This window comes from Emys orbicularis, chromosome 15 (genome assembly GCF_028017835.1).
Source record: "Emys orbicularis isolate rEmyOrb1 chromosome 15, rEmyOrb1.hap1, whole genome shotgun sequence".
In the NCBI taxonomy this organism is placed as follows: Eukaryota; Metazoa; Chordata; order Testudines; family Emydidae; genus Emys; species Emys orbicularis.
The window spans coordinates 29,163,817-29,184,671 of NC_088697.1; the positions used below are offsets into that span (position 1 = coordinate 29,163,817).

A 20,855-nucleotide genomic window follows, 5' to 3' on the forward strand; every position below is an offset into this window, starting at 1 on the left:
CTTCTGGCAATGTCACAACAAGTCTCTGTCTGCTGCTGCGACGCTGCCATTCCTGTACTATGCCACCCCTCCCAATGGAAACAGCATAGCACGGCCTCTCACTGCAAGCTGGATGCAAAGCATCATTTGCCAATCAACAGTGACCCATGTTGAAACTGTCCAAGTGAGCCTACCAGGGCAAGGTGAGCACTCAGTCATTCCATCTAGTTTAAAACCCTGAACAGCTGACTGATCTGATACCCAGCCTCTGGGCTGCCATGCCGTACGTCTGGGTTTGTTACTTGTCCCCTGGTGTCACATGGTGGCTGGCTCTCAGGATTAAAATAGGCCCAGATCCCCTATGCCAGAGCAGGTGCTCCCAGCCGAACCAGCTAAGGTGGTGGGGCTGCACCTGGGCTATAGAGGGTGCAGGGAAGTCCAATGAGGTCAGCACTAGAAGTGGCACTGCTGAGTGAAGCTGCAGGAAGAGAGGGTCTCCTGCAATGGTCCCAGAGGAAGGGACAGTACCTCAGGGAAGAGGGGCTATGCCTAACCTAAGGCCGAGTGGAAGATTGTTTGTTTGTTTATTAATTTAATTAAAAACCGAGATCCATTGGGAAAAGCGCATTATTGCAGCTTCCCATCACCCGACTGCGTTAGTTTAGAAAACTTTAGCAGATCATCTGTCTTGTGCACCAAACCTGTCCTTACTAGAGAACCATGGGCCAGCATGTGAAAATAAGAGGGTACTGGATTCTGGGTTGCTGCTTTTGAATGGATCTTTCCAGCAAATCCCTCTTTCCATCGCATGACAGCTGCCTTACCACACCTTTATAAATAAGCATCCAAGAAGCATTTAGAACAGGGAGCTACTGCCCCATAGGGATTGCACGTTCACTTTCAACCTAATATAACCAAACACTTCCCACCCCAGAGTAGCCTGGAGGATGCTGATTTCACGCATTTCTTCTCCTCCCAACAGCTTTCTAACAATTCTTGTTCAAATAAAAAAGAAAAATACATTTCAGCCAAAGGCGGACGCTGAGCTTTCATTTTAAAAATGATTTTAACCCATTGAGGTATTTCACCGTAGAAAGCAATATTGGCCACGAGCACCAAAGCTGTATTAATACCACGCAGACTTCCCCATGTAAATGCCTGTCCCCATGTGTGGAAAGGTGCCTTTCCCAAGAAGATCATTTCAAGGTAACTCCTACCATTGCATTTCTCCTACCAGTATATGGATCGCTTCTTTCATATGCAGAAATTCAAACAGAATTAGCTTATGCACCTTTCTGCCCCCGTTCTTCCTTCCCAAACTTGTGAAAACACTTACCTGGAAGTATCCAGGAATGGTTTGTAGGCAATGCTGATCCATTCTTCTTTGTTGGCGGAGTATCTCGGCTCCCTTGATGTTTCAATCGCTCTATCTAAATCCACCAGGTAATGGCATTTGGAAATGTCAATCTGCAGGGAGAAAGGAAACCTTATACTTTATGTAGTGAGGTGCATTCTTCACTTCCTATCCTAAACCACAGTGTAAACATTCTCATGCACTGTTGAACCACTACCACGTTTCACCCCAGAGCTGGTGGCATTTCAGTGGTGGGGTAAATGCTCTTTCAAACACAGTTAGAAAACTTGGTGAAGTGTTTTGGATCTATTGAGATGAAAGATTCTATAGAAATGTAAGATATTACTACTACTGCTGCTGCCAGGGGCTGCTTCTCTAGAGCAAAGAATACATACCCTGTGTGAGCAATTTCAAGGAGGATGACCTCCCTCAGGCCACTTATTACCATAATGCAGAGTGAAGCAAGCATTCAGCAATGCAGCTCAAACAAGTGCACGGAGCAACCAGAAATATAGCTCACATGAGCGCACGGGGAAGAGAAGTGTTTTTCGGGAGACCAAAGAAACAATAAATGTGTGGAATCTGGCACGTGCACCAACAGTTCCTGCGCTGAAGAACTTACAATCTAAGTGAAGCCAACAAAGTCTTGATTCAACACCCAATGGAAAGCCTTCCAATGGCTTCAATGGGCTTTGGATCAGTTTGCATGCGAGCACAACACCCACCGCAGTGCCACATGTACGACAACTCATCTTCATCCAGAAAACATCACGTCTGCCTGCTCTCAAGAAACAAGATTCTCGCCCTCAAACTCACTCTCAACTGGCACGCACACACAAAAAACGAGCCAGAAGGGAACAAGGACTTCAACACAAAGCCAAGGTGTTAGGAAAGCCCCGCTGTCTCTGGGCACACGCAGTGCTTGCCCTAGGTCAAGCGATGCAATTACTCAGGGTCTAAAACCCCACCTCAAACATACGTCGCCTTTTCAGATTAGTAGCGGAGTCATAACGACACAAGGAAACACCAGGGGAAAGGCAATGAGAGAGAGTGAGAAACTACAGGCAGCAGCAGCTGTGGCCAAACTAAACACAGCCTGTTCTCGGAGGCTGGCGGGAGAGGGATTTCATCAGAAAGTATCTGAACAAAGCCTCTTCCTTAACTGCTCTGGGGGCTGTTAAACACCACACCTCACCATTCACTGGAGCCCGCTCCAAAGCCAGTGGAGCTGTGTAAATGTTAAAACAGGCAGGGACTGAACTCTGCACTGCGACTGCAAGGACCAGCCCTTTAGGCCTCTCCCCTCTGGCAAGCTCAGCCTGACTAGTGAGCGAGGGAACTGGAAATACCCCACTGTGGGTGGCTAAGCGGGTGTTGCTGAACTGGCAAAGGTGAGTTACCTCAGAAATTAATGTGGGGTCCATGGGCCGTGATGGGGCAGACCAGGCTGGTTCGGAAGGAGGCAGAATGAGGCTCTTGGCAGCTCCGCTGTTTGCAGGAAGGCCCAGGGAAGTTGAAGTGGTCATGGAACCGTCAAGGGAGACAGAGCATCTAGTGACTAAAGGCTCAGAGACTTGGGGGACCCCGGTTCATTTCCCAGCTCAGTTAAAGACTCCCCATGTGACCCTACGCAAGTCACTGCCTCTCTCTATGCCTCAGTTTCCCCTCTGTAAACTGGGGACAGCACCTCCCTACCTCACATGAGGATACAATCTATTCGTGTCTGTGAGGTGCTCGGATCCTACCGTGGCTGGCAGTTCGAGGAGGCTGAGGTTCATCAGCAGGTAATTGCCCCTGAGTAAGCCAGAGTCTGACCCCCACCTCTGGCAGATCAGGAGGAGCTTTCACTGAGGCGGCTCTTCCAAAGCCATTTCTCCATCATCGCACACTCCACTTCCCAGCTGTGACAGTCAGTGGGGGATGGTCGCTGTGTCTCCTCGGAGTAATATGGACCTCAAACAAGGTGAAACCCAACTGAGCAGCCACTCTTCCCCGCTTGCCTACAAACAGGGCGAGAGCCTCAAATCCGTCTGTGCAAATGGGATGCTCCTCCTGCAGAAGGAAGCACGTCGTGGGCTGGCATCGCAACCCAACTCCTCACTGCTTAGTGATTTAAACGTGTATTGCCCCCTTCCTCAATGTATAAGAAACGGAATTCTAGAGTTCAAATGCTCGCACAACACTAACTCAGCTATATTGCACAGTCAATATAATTCACGAATCACAAAAATCACTACATTACTGTTTATTGTTTACCATGCAGGATGTGCTATGTAGCTTAGCTAGCACAGTGGGAGCCACCTCAACTCTAGGAATTTCCTAACTTTTGATTTCTCAACTTTAATATTTTCGCATTTTCTGGGCTAGATTTGGGGAGTTATTTGCTATTCAGTTCCACTCACTGTTCTAACTTGGCACCAGCTCTCAGATTCTTGGGGTTTCCAGTCTTGCTAATTCTCATGATTTTACTGTGAGCACTGCAGTATTTGGTACAATATTAAAGTCCCAGATGCTGGAGTTGGATGAGTATGAGAATCTCAGCCTTCGCTTAAAAAAAAAAAAAAAAAGGTTTCAGAGTAGCAGCCGTATTAGTCTCTAAGGTGCCACAAGGACTCCTGTTCTTTAAAAAAAAAAAAAAAAGTTTCTAGGTCTCACGGTTATGAAGAGAAGCTTGGAAACGACCTGAGTGTACTCTAAAGGCTCAAAATGTGTAAAGTAAATAAAAAGAATCCAGTATTTACTATTTTTTGAAATCTCATTTTTAAGATAGACTCGTGATTTTTGTTTATGCTTCCACTTGCAGTGGCTCTTTACTAGCACAAAATGTCAGGCTGACATTTCCATTTCATGCTCTCTAGTCTGGCCTCCCGTAAGTATGTATGTTGCAGTTACTATCATATTTGCAACATATCTGATTTTATGCAAAGAGACCATGGCTGCCCAATCGATCTCACATGTACACAGTAATCCGTTAACCATTTCAAACAGCCAGACATTTGTGCTAATCCACAGGTACATTTGGCTGGAGCTTAAGTGGATTCACAGGAAATAAGAAGTATTTCTGGCAAGATGCTCGCAGCCTGGCATGACTGTGCTACAACCTGATGGGGTTAATGCATTATTAATACCACCCTGCCTCGCTGCTGATCCTCATCACCACATTGCTTGGAGTGGACATCACACTGCACTTCCAGGATCATATGGACACAATATTGTTGCATTCATGCCTTTATCAGCAATCAATGATGCAAGCAGCTGCTTTGCCCTTACAGAAAAGTTTGGCAACACTCAGCTGAATTATGAAATTGTATACAAGGAAGCAACACAACAAAACTGAATTACATTTGTGACCTCCCAGTAAATGAACTGCAGGCAGTGTCCTCAGGGGGCCTTGGTTATATAAAGATCCCCTTCCTGCTGGGAAGACCACTCCCTGATACGGACTGGCTGTGCTGTTCATTACGCCACTGCTGCTATTCCCTCTTGCGGCATCTCCTACAGGCACACTCTAGAGGCTGCAGGCAGAGAAAGGTTGGCTAACGCAAAGATGAGCTATCAGCTATGAAAGTTCTTTAGCACTATGACAAACTTTATTTAATAAATAATCCTAGCTCACGAGATATGTTCTATAAGAGGTAGTTCAAAGATTAGTTACACTGTGTAGAAAACTAAAAAGGACGGGAGAGCGGTCAAGCAGTTAGTGCGAGAGACCAGTAATAAGGACCGATGGGTTCCATTTCCAACTCTGAGAGGGGAAGCTTATCTAGACTAGAATTTTCAAAAGTGCCTAAGGGATCAAAAACTTAAGTCACATTCTCAAAAGTGACTTAGGAGCCTGAATGTCACTGAAAGGCAATGGGACTCAGGCTTGCAATTGCTCAAGTCACTTTTGAAAATGGAACTTAGGCAATTTTTAAAATTCTACTTCTAGTGTTTAATACAGAGGACTGAAAATCAGGACTCCTGGGTTCTGTTCCTGGTTTTGTGACCTCTGGCATGTCATCCAACCTCCCTGTTTTCCCCTCTGTCAAATGGAGTTAGCAATACCCAACTATCTCTTGGAAGGGCTGCCAGACTTCATTAATTAAAATGTATCAAGTGCTTTGAGATTCTTGATAAAAGATGCTATAGACATAAAATCAGTAGTAGTATTCTGCAATAGTTTGGCTGCTTGAATTGGGAAGGAGGCAACAGGAGGCTTAAATACAGTTTATATCTAATATGTAAATTGCCAGAGACTTCCTCAAACTGAGCAGAATCAGAGGCAGAATGCTGTTCTGCTCAATAAAAAAATTTGCAGTGCATAGTACCATTTTCACTAGACAGCTGGGCATTTTTACTGTGGTGAAGCCTGAGGGGAAGGGGAAAGACACACAAGAAAGGTATTCACGTAAAAATGTGAACTTTCAAATGATGACAGCAACAGCTCCGTTGTGATTAACTGTCATCATCCATGCACCTGATGGGATAAAAATATTAAAAGGCTGCTATGTCGCTCCATCTAATCTGGGCACCATTAGATCAGCACAGAACAATGAAATTGACGAGCAATTGAAAATGGCAGCTGATTCCTCCTGAACGCCTCGCTGATGTCTGAGCCGGTGCGCAAAATCCCACAGCTAGATGAACAGGAGAATAAAGCAGTCTCTCTCACACTCTGCCCCCACCAATACAAATAAGGGCACCTACCACCAAAATGTAAAGAATGCACTATGGAGTACAAAGCGACTTCTCGGGGCATTTTGTGCTGGGTCAAAGTCCTACTGTGTTTATCTTTCTGTACAATTCGATAAGGACCTTTACAAAATACAGCATCCAAGCCACAACTGTTCTGATTTATTATCCAGTGCAGAAAGGCGCCAGGTGCCTATTACTGGCAACTGAGGGAAAACACTGCCCAATTGGTGGCATAAGATCCAGCTCCCTGTTTAACTCCCAGCAGCTCTGCTTAGATTCTACACTGTAACCTCATGTCCATCCCACGGCACATGAAGAGGACTCCATGGCAGAATTCCCTAAGCATAGATATCCATGGGATAATGGCCCCCTGGGGATCCAGACACAGTGATCTGAGAGGGGCTTACTGCAGCACCTGCCTGAGACACCAAGGTGGGGTGGGCTGGAAGGGACAGATCAAGGAGTCAGTCAGCAGAAGAAGGAATTTTTCTGAGGGAGGACAAGTCTATTTGAAAGAGCTGGGGAAGGAAAGAATGAGTTGGAGAAGAACAACAGCCCGGAGGGACTCAGCGAGATCAATGTTTAAAGGACGTCCCTTGTTGAGCAGGGGCCTTAATAGGAGTCGGGGCAATAATCGCAAAATTCTGGTAGATCTGGGCCCCTTTCAATCTCAGTTCCTGCCACCGTATAGAGGGAGGTCTGTATGTAGTACTAAGGGTGTCGCTGAGTGACCTCTCTTTAGCAACAATTTCTCTTCCGATTAAAAGCAGCTGAACACAATCTGAACTATCACTGCTCAACAGCGAACCAAAGTAACAGAGTGCAGGAGTCTTGTCAGCTCAGGGAAACACAAAAGGAACAAAAATGACATAAGAATCATCAGCTGTTTTAGGAAAGGAGCAAATACCATCAGTCACTATGGGAGTTTGTCTTATTAAGGAAGATAAGTGATGAATAGGGAAGTGTAAATAGATTTTTCATTAATCAAATCAAAGGCAAGATGCGCTAGGCTGTGTTTTCAACAGCAGCTCCCCATGAATTAACCTTCCTGAATAAACTTTGTTAGAGGCAGCAGAGAGCAGGTATATGTTGCCTTGGAAGGCTGGGTTTCTTTTTCAGTTTTAGTCCCTGAACCGATCCCTTTCTGGGCTTTCTGCAGTGTGCTGCGTCACAAGTGTCTCTTGCAAACTTTCTTGAACATTTTAGAGTCACTTTACTGGAGAAACACTGGGGTTTGCAGTGAATTTATGTTGAAAACAATTTAATTAAGGGGAGACCAGATGGCTCAGTGGCATCACACTGGCGCCCCAACTGAAATTACACTGCAGGAAACTCAGCTAAGAAGAATATTGAATCAACTTCTTGCATTGTCAGAGGGGAGAATAGAGATTTTTGCTTGTTAGATATTTTGTTTTTAAAGCTATACAGAGTCCCTTTGAGAGAAACAAACTGCCGCATAAAACAATCCGAAAATACCAAGATCTAACACTCCCCTTCTTTTCCTGGATGCTCCTTCAATAGGACTGAAGCTTCCAGTTCAAAAGATTTCTCAGAGACACACAATATATTTCCCCTCTACAATCCTGAGTGGCTTTTACTTTATTCTGGTAGGTTAAGCATAAGCTAAGGGTGAAATCCACCTGTGGGCAGAGGGACAGCACAAGGCCCATGCACCCTATTTTGGGGGCTTAAATGGAACTTAAGTGGTGCATAGACCTTAAACAGGCCCTTTCCACAGGGAAGAATTTCACTTTCAGTGAAAAGAGCCAGGGGCAATTTTAAATGTACAACCTCCCCCGCTCCCTTGAGTCTTTTTTTATCTGGTGCAGCTGCTCTGTAAAGTGATGCAAAAGAACTGGGTTTAACCACTTCCTGAGTAGCAGCAGGAGACAAAGCATGCTAAACAGGTGGAAGACACCAGACTTTTGTCATAATGCTCCAATTGCACGGTCCTCGCTGGCTAATGGATGGAACAGAGCGGATGATGGTCTGACCACACAGCGCAATACAGGAGCTCGCTCGCTCTACCATAGGCAGAGCGGAGTTAAAATGTGTCCTGCAGAACCCAGAGACACCCTATCCAAACAGCTCAAGTCAACAACTTTAACATGAGGCTAGCTTAGCCTTTAGGTCCTTGATCCTTTTCTAAAGATGGCCAGGCACTCGGTGGGGAAAGTAAAAACAAAATATAAAGAAGTCTTCTCCAAGGTCAGGAACTTCAAACAAAAGTTCAGCTTTTAGGCCCTGTCTATGGTACCTGCCAACACCTCCTTGTAAAAGATGGTATCAATCAGCTTCACCTTAACCCACAGTTTCAGAGAGAAATGCATTTAGGATCCGACAGGACAACTTGCATGAGTAAGTGCTACTCAACAAGAGTAAAGGAAGCAGACTCAGATCCTTAATGCCTGGGAATTTTGAAAAACAAGATGGTTAAATCCCTCTTCTCCCAGGCACCATAACAGAAACCTATGACATGCCTTGTGATTTCCATGCAATTCAGCAACAGGAACTTCCACTGGAGAATGAATAATCTAATTACTCCAACTGCACTAAATTCCTTGTCTTGTCCGTAGCTTGGATAAGGTCTTCATGAAACTGTCTGTCTTTAGAATCTGGGCATGCCACAGCTACTGGCAGCTCATTTAGTTCTAGAGACATCCCAGTTCTCCTGGTATTATTAGCAGCTCAGAATCAAAGGTTAGTTTTAAAACCCCACTTAAAATTTACATCAAGTAGCTAATTTCTGTATTTCTCAAAGTGGCTGCATTGAATAAACATATCCCAGTCCTTCTTCCTTGCATCAGAAATAACAAAATTGTAGGGTGACATTAAGAGACAACCATGAAACAAAAATGTGTTTTGTTTCATTAGTCACAGACTGTGCACCAGCCAGCTGTCTGCGCTAAAAATATGCCAGAGTTAAAGATTTTGTAAATTAAATGCACTGCAGTAGACAGCTCCTCTCAGGTGGGAATCCGCCTCCTTCCCATTTCCAATAACCATGTAATAGATCTTAAAATAACAGAGCCTGAATCCTGAAGATTAATTCTTGCTTTGTTACCTATACAATTTCCTCTAATGTTGTCCTATCAGATTCAACCCTACTCTCGAGATCAAATCTGCAGACTCTGCCATGCTGCCATTGTGAGCCAAGATCCTCAGCTGGTATAAATGAGCATGTGTGCATTGACTTCAATGGAGGTATGCAGTTTACATCTGGTCTGCTAGTCTGAGTGCTTCCCACAGAGTCACGGACTGCACCGAGGGCACCCTTCAAAGAGCTGAGAATGGAGGAGGAAAGGCATCCTCTGCTTCTTGGCAGTTCATCTTATTCACCCCTTTCGACAAGAGAAAGGATGATTCCATGGTTAGAGCAGTCACCTGGGACCCAGGTTCAATTCTTGACTGTCACAGACTTTGAACAAGTCATTTAGCCTCTCTGTGCCTCAGTTCCTTGTTTCTAAAATAAGGCAAGTAGCATTTCCCTACCTCGCAGGGGTGTTGTGAGGATAAACACATTAACGATCACGAGGCACTCAGATACTTCAGTAATGAGTGAGGGATAGGAGGGATAGATGGATGGGCAAACATTCATAATGCAATACTCCAGGCATTCCCACTCGTAATGGTCAGGTGAGACAGAACTGTATTTATCTACGCTCAGAATTATTCTGATCTCAGAAAAAAGGAATAAAAAACATATTTAGCTTGGCACTCCTTTCTAGACAACATTTCAAGTAAAAGGAGATAAAAAGGTCAGCTGAGCAGCCTCCCAACTGCACCAATATATATGGTCACTACAGCCAGCTGCTTGCAAACACACAACAAACTAAAAGCTCCAGCCCAAAGCAAAACATAACCGCAAATAAAACATGCAGATTATTGTTCAGATACTATGGAACCCTAAGACAGAGACAGCTAGTACCTGTATCTATGTCACTTAAACACTCTAAGCTGTGCCTCCAAAGAAGCCTTGAGGGGGGAAAAATGGGGAAAAGGCTGGGTCCTCAGAAAATTGCTTCTGTACTTTGACTTAATCTGCTAAAGAATTCTACAACAGGCCAGCTGGCAAGTGGTATTTTTGGTTAAGTAACCCGAGACAACCAGGAAAAGGAACAAATACACCATACTGATGCAGGTTATCTTAACAGATTCCTTCTGAAATCAGCGGTGCCAGGGTCCCAATTGTTTCAGGTGACGCTCTGGACTAAACAGCTATTTCTTCTGTTACAAACCTCTCGGGCAATTTTATTTACTTAGTTTTAACAGGTCCCAAAGTGCAAAGGAAAATGTCACCCACTCACTGCTCAATGACCAATACATTTCATTGGTGCGGGTGGGGAGGTGGAAGAAGAATTTGAAAGTACTGGATCAATCTGAGCTGTTATCTGGAATCAGAGAGTGTAACAGTACAATACATCAGAAATTGTAACTACTGGGAATTTTCTGGTTTGTTTTTTTAAATAATCACTTCAAATGAAAACTAAATAGAGATGATTTACAAGTAGAATTCAGACATCTAAACAAACAGATTTTGTTTTGGGACACAGCCATGCAAACAGATTTTTGTTGTGGGTTTATACAGCCCCAGCACAATGGGGTCCTGGCCCAGGATGAGGATTCCTGGGCGACTACAGCACTACTACTATTACTACTACTAACAATGATGAAAGAAAAAGACAAGTGTGTAGCTCTTACATATCTGGATGGCTCTTCCCTGTTTTGGTCATTCATGTCTGCAGGAATGCTCCGTGTGGCCATTGGTCCCTTGGCAAACGGTTTCGGTAACTGGCCCCTGAACTCTGATGGGATGAACTGGAGCTGCCAACTGCAGGAAACACAGAGAGAGGAAAACCTGAAATGAAACTCTGGGAACCACCAGAATTTTGTAACGAGAAAACAAAAAGCGTAACTAGAGGCTTTCCAGTCTACAGAGCAAACAGTCCTGCTAGAAAAGCAGCAATGGGTTAGACGTATGCACAGAGCCAGCCCCCCACCCACCAAATTCAGTTGCACCTAGGCAAGATGACCCTGTTTGCAAAAAGACTTAAGCACATGGGTAAGAACCACTGAGGTCAATGGGAATACAAAGAGAATATACCCTCACTCTTGTAAATTTCACTTACAAGATGCACTCAAACTTAATAAACAAGTGAACCATAGCTGAGCCATCAGTGGAAACACAAGTGGAACTCCCATACATTACTGCGGCTCATGAAAGATACACAATGCACAAAGGGGAACACAAACCCACCCACGTCCTATGTCCAGACTTCTGTTCCCCAAGCTTCCTTAATGATAAAAACCGTTACAAGACATGGCGGGCATGGGCCAGAACACTGTGTCGGGGAAATGCATTTTGATTGCGGTGACCACTCAAGGAGTCCTGGAGGCGTACTGTCAGGGAGCTGAACTACATTCAGAAACAATGGACTGAAATTGGCATCAGGCCTTTTCCATCCACATTTAACTTTTGAACTTCATTTAATATTTGCAAGTCAAATAATTTTGGCCACATCTGCTAGACCAGAACCCACGCCAGCCAGGAGCAAGGCACTTCAGCTGGTGAAAGGAAGAGCTTTGTTCAGCACGCTCTTGAATCAACACTCCAGCGGTTTTAAGGAATGCAGGATTCTGCAGCCACTTGTGCCCTAATAGCTTGTATTTCAGGCCTTCAAGGACTAATCCCAGTACTCATCTACTGCAACTGCTTCACTGGGGAATCACAAACTGCTGTCTGCAAGCCCGGCAAAGCAGTGGGACGTTTGCCCATGAACACAATCTTTGTAAATAGAACTGTACTATCTTGCAGTTCTGCAGGTTGGACGGAGGGCGGGAGGGCTGTTTTGTTTTTTACCCTTTCCACCTAAAATTAAGGGACATTACCTAAAATTGCTTGGCAAGAGTAGCTGGGATTTTTGGGACACATTCCCAAAGCAGTACACAGGGTTCTGGTGACTAACACCCTATGCTGTTTTGAAGATATACCCCTAAGATGGATGCAGAAAGCCAACTGACAGTGTCAGGAAATGAAAACAATTGGATCTTCCTGACCTCCTTTTAAGTAGCATATATAATCCTGCCCATTTCTTAGTCAGAGGCCCATCATAACGGGAAAAAATCCCCTTCTCCCTTTACAGATGTCCAAAGCTTTTTTCCAAAGCAAAGGCTTTGCTTCTTAAGGAAGCAACAGCTGCCCATTGCTCATGAGCAACACTACAACAACAACCCCGTGTGCCTGGGGGCTGGAAGACCACTTCAAAAAGTAAAGCATAATTCAGTTTCAAGCTCCCAAACAGAATGGCTGTGAACTAGAGTAACTGAAAGTACATCATTTCAGAATGAAGAAAACAACCTTGACAGGACCCCTGTAAGAATCTGAATTGCACATGGCTCAACGAATTAATTAATTTAAAATATTTTGAACATCTGAAAAGCAAACAGATGAGTCACTCTTTCCAAGATCGCTGGTACACGTGGCACAAGTCTGAGGGCTTGGCATTATGGACAGCTTGTGAGATGAATTCTTGTCAAAACTATCCTACAAACTGCATCCTGAGAAGCATATTCTTAAAACTAATGGTTTTATGATATTTCCATGCAGCCCTGAACTTGTGCATTAACTACATCTGATGCTTTGGAGAACAAATTGAGACTGTAGCTGTACCCTGTGGCCTTGAAATTTTATTTCAGGATGATAATTGTTGCCTTTGGGTCTCCATAAAGTTTAAAGGAATGCCGTCTGCAGTCTAACCTGAATTCCTATGTTTCTAGGGAACCCTGACCACAACAGGTGAGTCACCAACAGCCTCGCCCCTAAACATAGCCAAGCAGACATGGACAAACAAACCAAGATGGAGAATTTGCATAGAAGGGATTCAGTGGCTAAAAGACCTGGAGAGAGGAGCCATCAGTCGGGTAGGGCTGATAAATCTGCCTGTCATGTAGCGTCACTCGGAAGGGCAGGCTTTGTTTCTGAAATTACCGCCATGATATGCACATCTTGCTCTCACTTTGGCCCCAGTTCAGCAAGAGGCCTAACTTCAGGCACACAAGTTGATGTCAGTGGCATGAGCTTCAAGCCGGGCAGCTGCTCAAGTATCTTGCTGAATCAGATCCTTTATGATGAGCAACTTACTTATCTGGAAGGAGAAAGCTGCTCGGAAATCGGTACCACTCCTTCCCCACACAGACATTAACTGGCCTCCCCTCTGGCACTGTGTGAATAGTCGGATCAGTGGCAATCCTATGAAATTCTGGATACAGGTCCAGAGGCCCATGGTAGCCTACAGAGGAGGAAGATAGCGAACAAAGAGTGAAAAGGCAGGTGGTATTCTCACGGCTTGACTTGTTTATATTTAAGCCTCCCATCAAAATGCTGGGAGGGTTTGGAGTACATACCCAGCTACCTAGCTCTGGTATCTAGAGAGCACCCATCCCAATGGCATCATGTTCCATTAAAACTAACGCCAACCCACTTGCGATATTACAGCAAGGCCAGCTTCAACTTCTGCCACATTGTCCACAAGAAGCTGCCAAAATCATGAACATTCCTGTCCTCCTTGTTTAATAACACGTTGATTTTATTTTAGGACTTTCCCAAGCCACACGTTTCCACTGTTCAAGGAGTTTAGCTTAACTGAGAACATAAAAAGGGAGATTCCACAAGGGCTTTGTTAAAGTATAAAAGTTCATATCAATCACAAGCCAAGGTTTGCGAACCTTGGCTTAATGAACATAAAGTGATTGCTGGATGACTGTAACTGAAATATTGCATGTGCACCCAGAGCAAAGGATGGGCATGTAGTAAAATTAAGAAATATAAAAATAACACTATAGATAAATATTCATACAAAGCCTCAAGTGCTTTCAGGGCCTTCTTAACTGATAGCTTCATAAATAAATAAAATAATCTACACTAAAATGTAGTTAGGATCCAAATCCCATTTCAGTACCTTGCTATAACATGGCACTTTTATCACCACTCTCCTGTCACTACTGTATATGGCTTCAATCCTGCAAATACATATGCCCAGGCTTTACTTTATTTAGGTGAGAAGCTCCAGTGAAGTTAACAGGACCACTCCTGGCCCCAATTCCAGAAAGCACATACATGCATACTTAACATTAAGCACATGCTTAAATCCATCTCCATGCAGGAAAGCACTTAACCACATACCTAAGTACACGCTTTACATGCTGAAGTGCTCTCCAGAGTATGGCCCCACATGTGTAAGGATAAGTACATATGTAAGCACCGGTCTACACACAGATAGGATACTGGTATAACTATGTTGGTTAGGGTGTGATTCTTTTTTTCTGATATAATTATACCCGTACAAGCCCTAGTGAGGAAACCGTTACACTGGAATAACGGTGCCTTATACTGGTACAGCTTATCCCCTGAGGTGGAGGGTTATTGCACCTCTATTACTATATTGTATGATTAAAGTAGAACAACTTTTATGCACAGAACAAGCCCTAATTCTTTGTGAAGTGCCCTCTGGACTGTCTTGCAACTGTCTGGGTTCAAGAACAGGACCATCCTAAAACACCAACCTTTGAATAAAGCCACAGAGCGCGAGAGTGACAAGAGTCCAAAGAGAAAAACCGTCCCCAGAGCCAGCCAGTTGGAGGAGACTGTGTAGTGCTCCAAACGGTAACGCTGGAATGCGAAGTGGTAACATTTCTGAGGGGACAAAAAAGTATTAACGTCATTAAACCTATGATGCAGCTGAACAGAGATCCAGCCCAATGCCCCTGGGGAGAGAGCCACCTGCAATGGGGAGAACAAGGGGTTCCAAATAGAATGCAAGATGTGATTAATTTAAAGGGACACTATCAACTTAAATTCTTTGGAAACTAAATTTAAAAAAAAACATTTTCTAATAAATCCTCTATAACTGACGTAGCTTCCACAGTCAGTGAATGTGTCTGCGGTCTCAGTTTCTCAAACTTGGCGCCTCAAAAAAATGCCTAGAGATTCACTTGCTTCAACCACATCCCCTTCTTGGGAATTTGGTTTATGTAAAGAATTGTTCAACTGAACTCATCACAAATACTTTTCAACCCTCTTTTCCAGGAGTTCTTCCTTACTGGGCATCACAGCCCTCTCCAAACCAGGCCTCCCGCCTGGCAATTCCCCCAAACCAGTCCCAGCTGAGATTTCTACTACTGCTCTCTGTGGGTGCCTCTCGCCAGGCCTTCTCCCAGGCCCTGGGTCTCTCCTTTCTCCATCTGGACTGGCTCCCTCTTTAAAGAAGTTCCATTTCCAGGTTTCTGTCACACAATACTTGGGCACCTGCCTGAACAGCAAGCCACAGCCTGAAATAAGGTACAGGGATGTGCAGGACCAGCGCATTTGCAGCAGTGTTTAAATATAGCCCTGCCTGACCTTTTCTGTTGTTGTTAACCCCTCTAAGGGCTTTTCTGCTCTTCTATAGATGACCTAACAGGTCCTTCTGGGCAGACCCAAAAGAAACAGTATGTAACACACTCGAGTTCTGCCCCTCCCCTCTCTCCCCCATGCAGGAGGGATTATTCACTTCCTGTCCTAAAATGGTCTCTACTCCTCTTGCATCATTTGCTTTCATCTCATAGCAGCCGTGGGATTGTTATTTCACTGTCAAGCTTGTATGGTTAGCAGGGAAGCAGTTTAAATTCTCAGATGGCTCCTACATACTGAAAGTAAATCAAGTGGTGTTAAAATATGCAGAACAGAGATACACACCAGAGTATCCTGCAGCCATGTTTGGCAGGTGTCCCAAACCACTGCGTTCTCAGGGGCCTTCCTACTGCACATAGCAATCCTCAGCCAGGGCTATAGAACTGCTAGTATTACAGGGCTTGATCCTGGGAGCAGGTAGCTCAAGAATTGCACATTAGCAGAGCTTGCGCGTGGGAAGAATTGCAATAGCAGGGAGTGCTGCAGGTCAGGATTGTGGGACACTGGCAGGGCTGGATAAGGGGCCAGGGACTGCAATAGCAAGGGATACTGCAGGTCAGGGTTACAGGGAATTGGCAGCACTGGGTAAGAGGCCAGCACTGCAGTAGCTGAAGGTGTGTTAGCAGTATTGGGAGTGGGGCCTGGGACTGAAACAGCAAGAGGTATTGTATACCAGGACGGGAGGTAATGGCAGAGCCAAGGGGAGCAGCTGGAAGAGTCTACTATAGAGACTAATGACTGCAAAAAATAACTAGATAAATTCATGGAGGAGAGGTCCATCAATGCCTGTTAGCCAGGATGGGCAGGGATGGTGTCCCTAGCCTCTGTTTGCCAGAAGCTGGGAATGGGCGACAGGGGATGGATCACTTGGTGATTACCTGTTCTGTTCATTCTCTCTGGGGCACCTGGCATTGGCCACTGTCGGAAGACAGGATACTGGGCTAGATGGACCTTTTGTCTGAACCAGTATGGCTGTTCTTATGTTCATTCATATGTATTTTTTGTGGGTAAGAAATGAATAATTTCAGCTCTGTGAAAGCTTCTACTGATCTGGAACATTTTACTCTACAAAGTGTTTTAATCTACATTTATTAAACACTTTTTTAGCTCTTTAAAAATAGCAATTTCCTCATGCCTAAACAATACCATTTTCCTTTTAAATAAGGGAATGGTGAAAAACTTGGGTTACAACAAGGACTTCCGAATAGCCCAGCCACAAAGATCAAATTTCATGGCTTTATAATGCGATCACATGAGATGCTTGTCTGGGATTGCATCAAATGATGAATCTTTCAGAACATTTGGGCCACCGACTATTCCAGATTGGGCAAGGGTTGTTCTCACACCATGTGAGAGAATTTCTAATGAAGGGCCGTTGAGATGTTTCAGTGCTAACGCAGAACACCCAGGAAATGTCATGCATATTAATATTTGGTGGTAGCACTTGACATCCATAGCCTACTGTTCAGGCTAATCCAAGATTTTTACATCATTAGCACATTCTATTCATACATTTATGCCATTTGGGGAGGGAAATCTCCCCAATTTTGCTCCTGCATCACTGCTTTATGGGGATCGAATGATTCTGCACAAGTTCTCAATCAACCAGAACTGGAGGATTATGTTTAGCCAGCTACTTTGTAAAAGCAGCAAACACATACACATTTTAACTTTAGAACGGTTGTGTTTTTTCAATCCCAGGGCTTTATGATCAATCTATGTGCCACATTCTGAAAACTCAAACCCCGCTAGCTAACAATCAGAAACAGCTGACTACACATCATGCTCTTGGAGTTACACTACGGGCACTGCAGAACTATGCAGATTACTGCAGATTATGTTGCAGCAGCAGATGTTCTGCAGATGTTTCCAAGCCTTCAGGAGCAATGATATAGAAGTCAACTGGTAATTAAACCCCCGTTAGGTACCAGGTTATAAAACGCAGCACTTCCCACTGAAACCCACCTGAAGGGCAGAGAGAGCCACAGCTCCACAGAGACAGATGAGAGGATATATGGGAAACAGAAACCTCTCCTCTTTGTGGGGTTGACTGAAGAAAATCAGGATCCAGATGTACATAGGAGCTAGCGTAAGCCAATATGGGCGACCCAGATTCTGGACTGAAAGAAGAATAAACCAGTGAATCAAAGCTCATGAGACTAGTGAAATAAAGACAAGGGCTTTCCCTCAGTTTTCATTCTCTCTCTCTCTCTCTCTCTCTCTCGCTCTCAAATGGAATGTTTCACTATTCAATCCCAAGCAGCACTTCCACTCTTCATATCATAGCCAAAATAGCAAGAAATCAGTCAGGAGTAAAGCTTGCTTAGTGCATTTCTGTAGGCTTCAGATTCCTTAAAGGTCCCAGAATGCAGGGAAGCCAGAGCCCAAAAGAAGAAGCAGGATCTGGATAACGAGCCTATAACTAATCCCAGGAAAAAAAAGACAAAAATCCATCATGACCTGAAGCTTCTGAACAGGAAATCAAAAATTCCTGATATTTGTTTTGTTGTACTATACTAGCACATCCAGGGATCAGAGATAGAGTCCTATGAAGCTTATATTCCTAATTGAAGTGGTTGTTTAGGTACTTGTATTTCCAAAACCCTTGTTGCTTCATTACAAAAATAACAGTGCATGTAAGATCTCTCAAGTAACTTTTGTGTGTGTAAAACAGGAAGAAATTAATTCAAAAATAACAATAATTACCCTGAATTTTAGTCTGACGAGATTGCTCAGTGCAACTTTAAATCCTCTCACCCCACCCCTCCAAAAGCTGTAGTGTTAAACAAATAAGCATAGAGGCATTTCACAGACAATAAGAACAAAGCACCCAGAAGAATGGCTTCTGCTGTTAGGTACACATGTGTTAGGTGAGCAGCAGGAAACCTGCATTTATAGGATCTCCAACTGAGCTTTTACTGGTTTCTGACAGTATGTCAGCCACATTCAAGGAACAGACACAAGCAGCACCCTCTAGTGTATGCTTTTAGGAAGATATATTACAATGCCATTTCTTAACAGAATTCCATACATAATCAGAATCCTAACAGGAGACGCTGATCACAATGCTGCTATCTGCCCCTAAAATTTACCATGTGTCTATCCTTGGGAAAAATGTGTTAGCAGCAGCCAGGGGAAGATGCAACCACTGGGTTTTTTCTTCTTCCACTCCCCCGCCGCCCTGGTATTTTAGAAGAGCATCTTGCCAAACTGCATGAGTTAAACTGACATCCTTCGATTTAAGAGAAACCCAGTATGAACTGGACAACGTTTTGTTTTTTCACAGTGTAATTTATGAAGTGTTCACTTTGAAAGTGATCACTTTGAAAGTCAGATGTCAGACTATCATAATGGTCCCTTCTGGCCTTAACATCTATGAATCTAAAATCTACCAAAATGGGATTTAATTGTATAATTTTGTAGCAGCAGCAGCACTTGACATGCCATATTTTGGGCTACAATAAAATTTATGGCCACCCCTACTAGCCCTTAGAGCAGGGATATGTAATAGGACTGAGAATTTAAGCCTCATTTGTTCTCTTATGAAGGTAAATATTCAAGTATTTCAAGGAAAAACTATCATTTCAATGGCATAGCTGTGAAATGGTACATTAAAGTGCAAGAGACTTCCTAATTCAGGAAGAAGTTTTTCAGAAATCTGCCCTACGTGGGCTCAATCCTGAAAGGTGCAGAGTGCCTTCAACAATTCATACAAGTGCTCACTACTCAACTTCTTGCAAGATCATGTTCCATATGGGCAGCATCAAGGGAAAGGGGTAGCTTGTAGGGATTAGAATGGTTTATGAAGAAATAACCCGAAAAATCCAAACTAGATCCAAAAAACCCCCAACCCTGTTCTCTCAAAGCTCTCTTCTGAAATGTCCTGGCAGTTGCATTTAAAATAACAGTAAAAAAAAAAAAAAAGTGTAGAGAACTGAGGGCTGACACTTCCAGTCGAAGATAAGATGGAGATAACTATGAGTATTTTTTTTCCCCTAAAATTTCTGTCAGGGTTATTTCTATAGCATTTGCATCTGTGGCTGAAGAGTGTGCGGTTGTACAATTTGTCATACTTACTCGGCGTACTTCAGCCTTGACAGCACAATGCTCTTCAGAGGAGAGGGAGGCGCGGGGAATGAAAGGATCATCCTTAAAGAGTCATGACCGTGTTCCATCCCTTGCCGGATGCTACTGTGAGCTCAGGTGTCATTTGCAGCCTCTGTCTCCAGCCTGCACCCATTGTAGGGTAAATAGTGCAGTGCAAATAATGAGCTCCTGGAACCAGGCTGTGTTTTTGTAAAGAGTTCCCTGACCCTGATTTTGCTTCCAAGAAAGAAAAGCTGCATATACAGCAGATAAGCTCTCTCCTAATTTTCAAGGATCTGGGAGACATGTGCTGTTGGAGCTCAGCTCTCAAAGACCGCAGCACTCACCGTGAAATTTCTGTAGCAGACATTCCATGAGGGAGGTCAGCGGCAGGGCAAGCAGGGCCAAGGCAAACGCCACGTTGAAGTTCAGGAAACCATTAATAAAATAGAAGGACCAGGGCTCAGTACCTGTGGGGGAGGAAGGGAGAGAAACAAAAGATAATTAGCGTGAGTGCCTAAAAGGACTAGATGTTATGGCAGCCCCATTCTCTCTCTGCCAGACCATGATCAGTGATCAGCAGCTTCAGAGATCGATTCTCTCTATACCCCATGGAGCTGAAACCAAAGAATGGGGTGAGGAGCATCTTACAGTAAGAGAACCAGTGTGGCCTAGAGGAATGAGCATGAATCCGATTTGAGCAGCTCCTGGGTTCTAACCCTAGCTTTGCCACTGATTTACTGTGTGACTTTCTAAGTCACTTCCACCTTTCTTTCCACAGCTAAGAAATGGGATAATGATGCCAGGAGGATTAGTCAATAGTGATTTGAAGGTGCTAGAGTGCCAAGTGCCAAGTATTACATCGCTCCATGCAAGTAACTTCACTGCTTTTACCTTTGGGGATTAACTGAAAACACATACACAACATACTGTCTCTTCCTTTCCCCTTATTAACGGTTAAGCCTCAATGTTATACCCACTGCCTGCTGTTCATGAATCCATGGGACATTCTAACCATCAGCCCCAAAAGAATGGGCGCCTCTCAAAATGCAAATGCACGGCAGTGCTGCCGTGATGCAGGACAGCCACCATCCCATTCTGAAAGCCTATGTGATGAGAAAGTGGCAACTAAAACGGACAAAGTCAAGAGATTCTGCTTCTCCAAACCAGCACCCACTGCAGCATAGAAGCTTCTCAAGTGAGAGGCAGCCACAGAAGCCCTGGATGTTAAGAGACTGTTACTGTCGGGAGCGATGCTGTCTCACAGGCCGCCAGAGATATAAAACTTATTTCAAACAAACAAGAGCTTGC

The 20,855-nt window shown here is 44.2% G+C and overlaps 1 protein-coding gene across 1 annotated transcript in view; it reads right to left on the reverse strand.

The window, feature by feature from the left end:
* The window catches only part of LOC135889185 (alpha-1,2-mannosyltransferase ALG9-like), a 54,144-nt gene that overhangs the window by 11,821 nt on the left and 21,468 nt on the right, over positions 1-20,855 (reverse strand). The window contains exons 12-17 of the mRNA XM_065417008.1: positions 19,892-20,014; positions 17,424-17,578; positions 14,573-14,702; positions 13,152-13,299; positions 10,712-10,841; positions 1,316-1,446 (exon numbers count right to left, since the gene is read on the reverse strand). Of these exons, the coding sequence (XP_065273080.1) occupies positions 1,316-1,446; positions 10,712-10,841; positions 13,152-13,299; positions 14,573-14,702; positions 17,424-17,578; positions 19,892-20,014 (817 nt within the window). The remainder of the gene's footprint in view (positions 1-1,315; positions 1,447-10,711; positions 10,842-13,151; positions 13,300-14,572; positions 14,703-17,423; positions 17,579-19,891; positions 20,015-20,855) is intronic.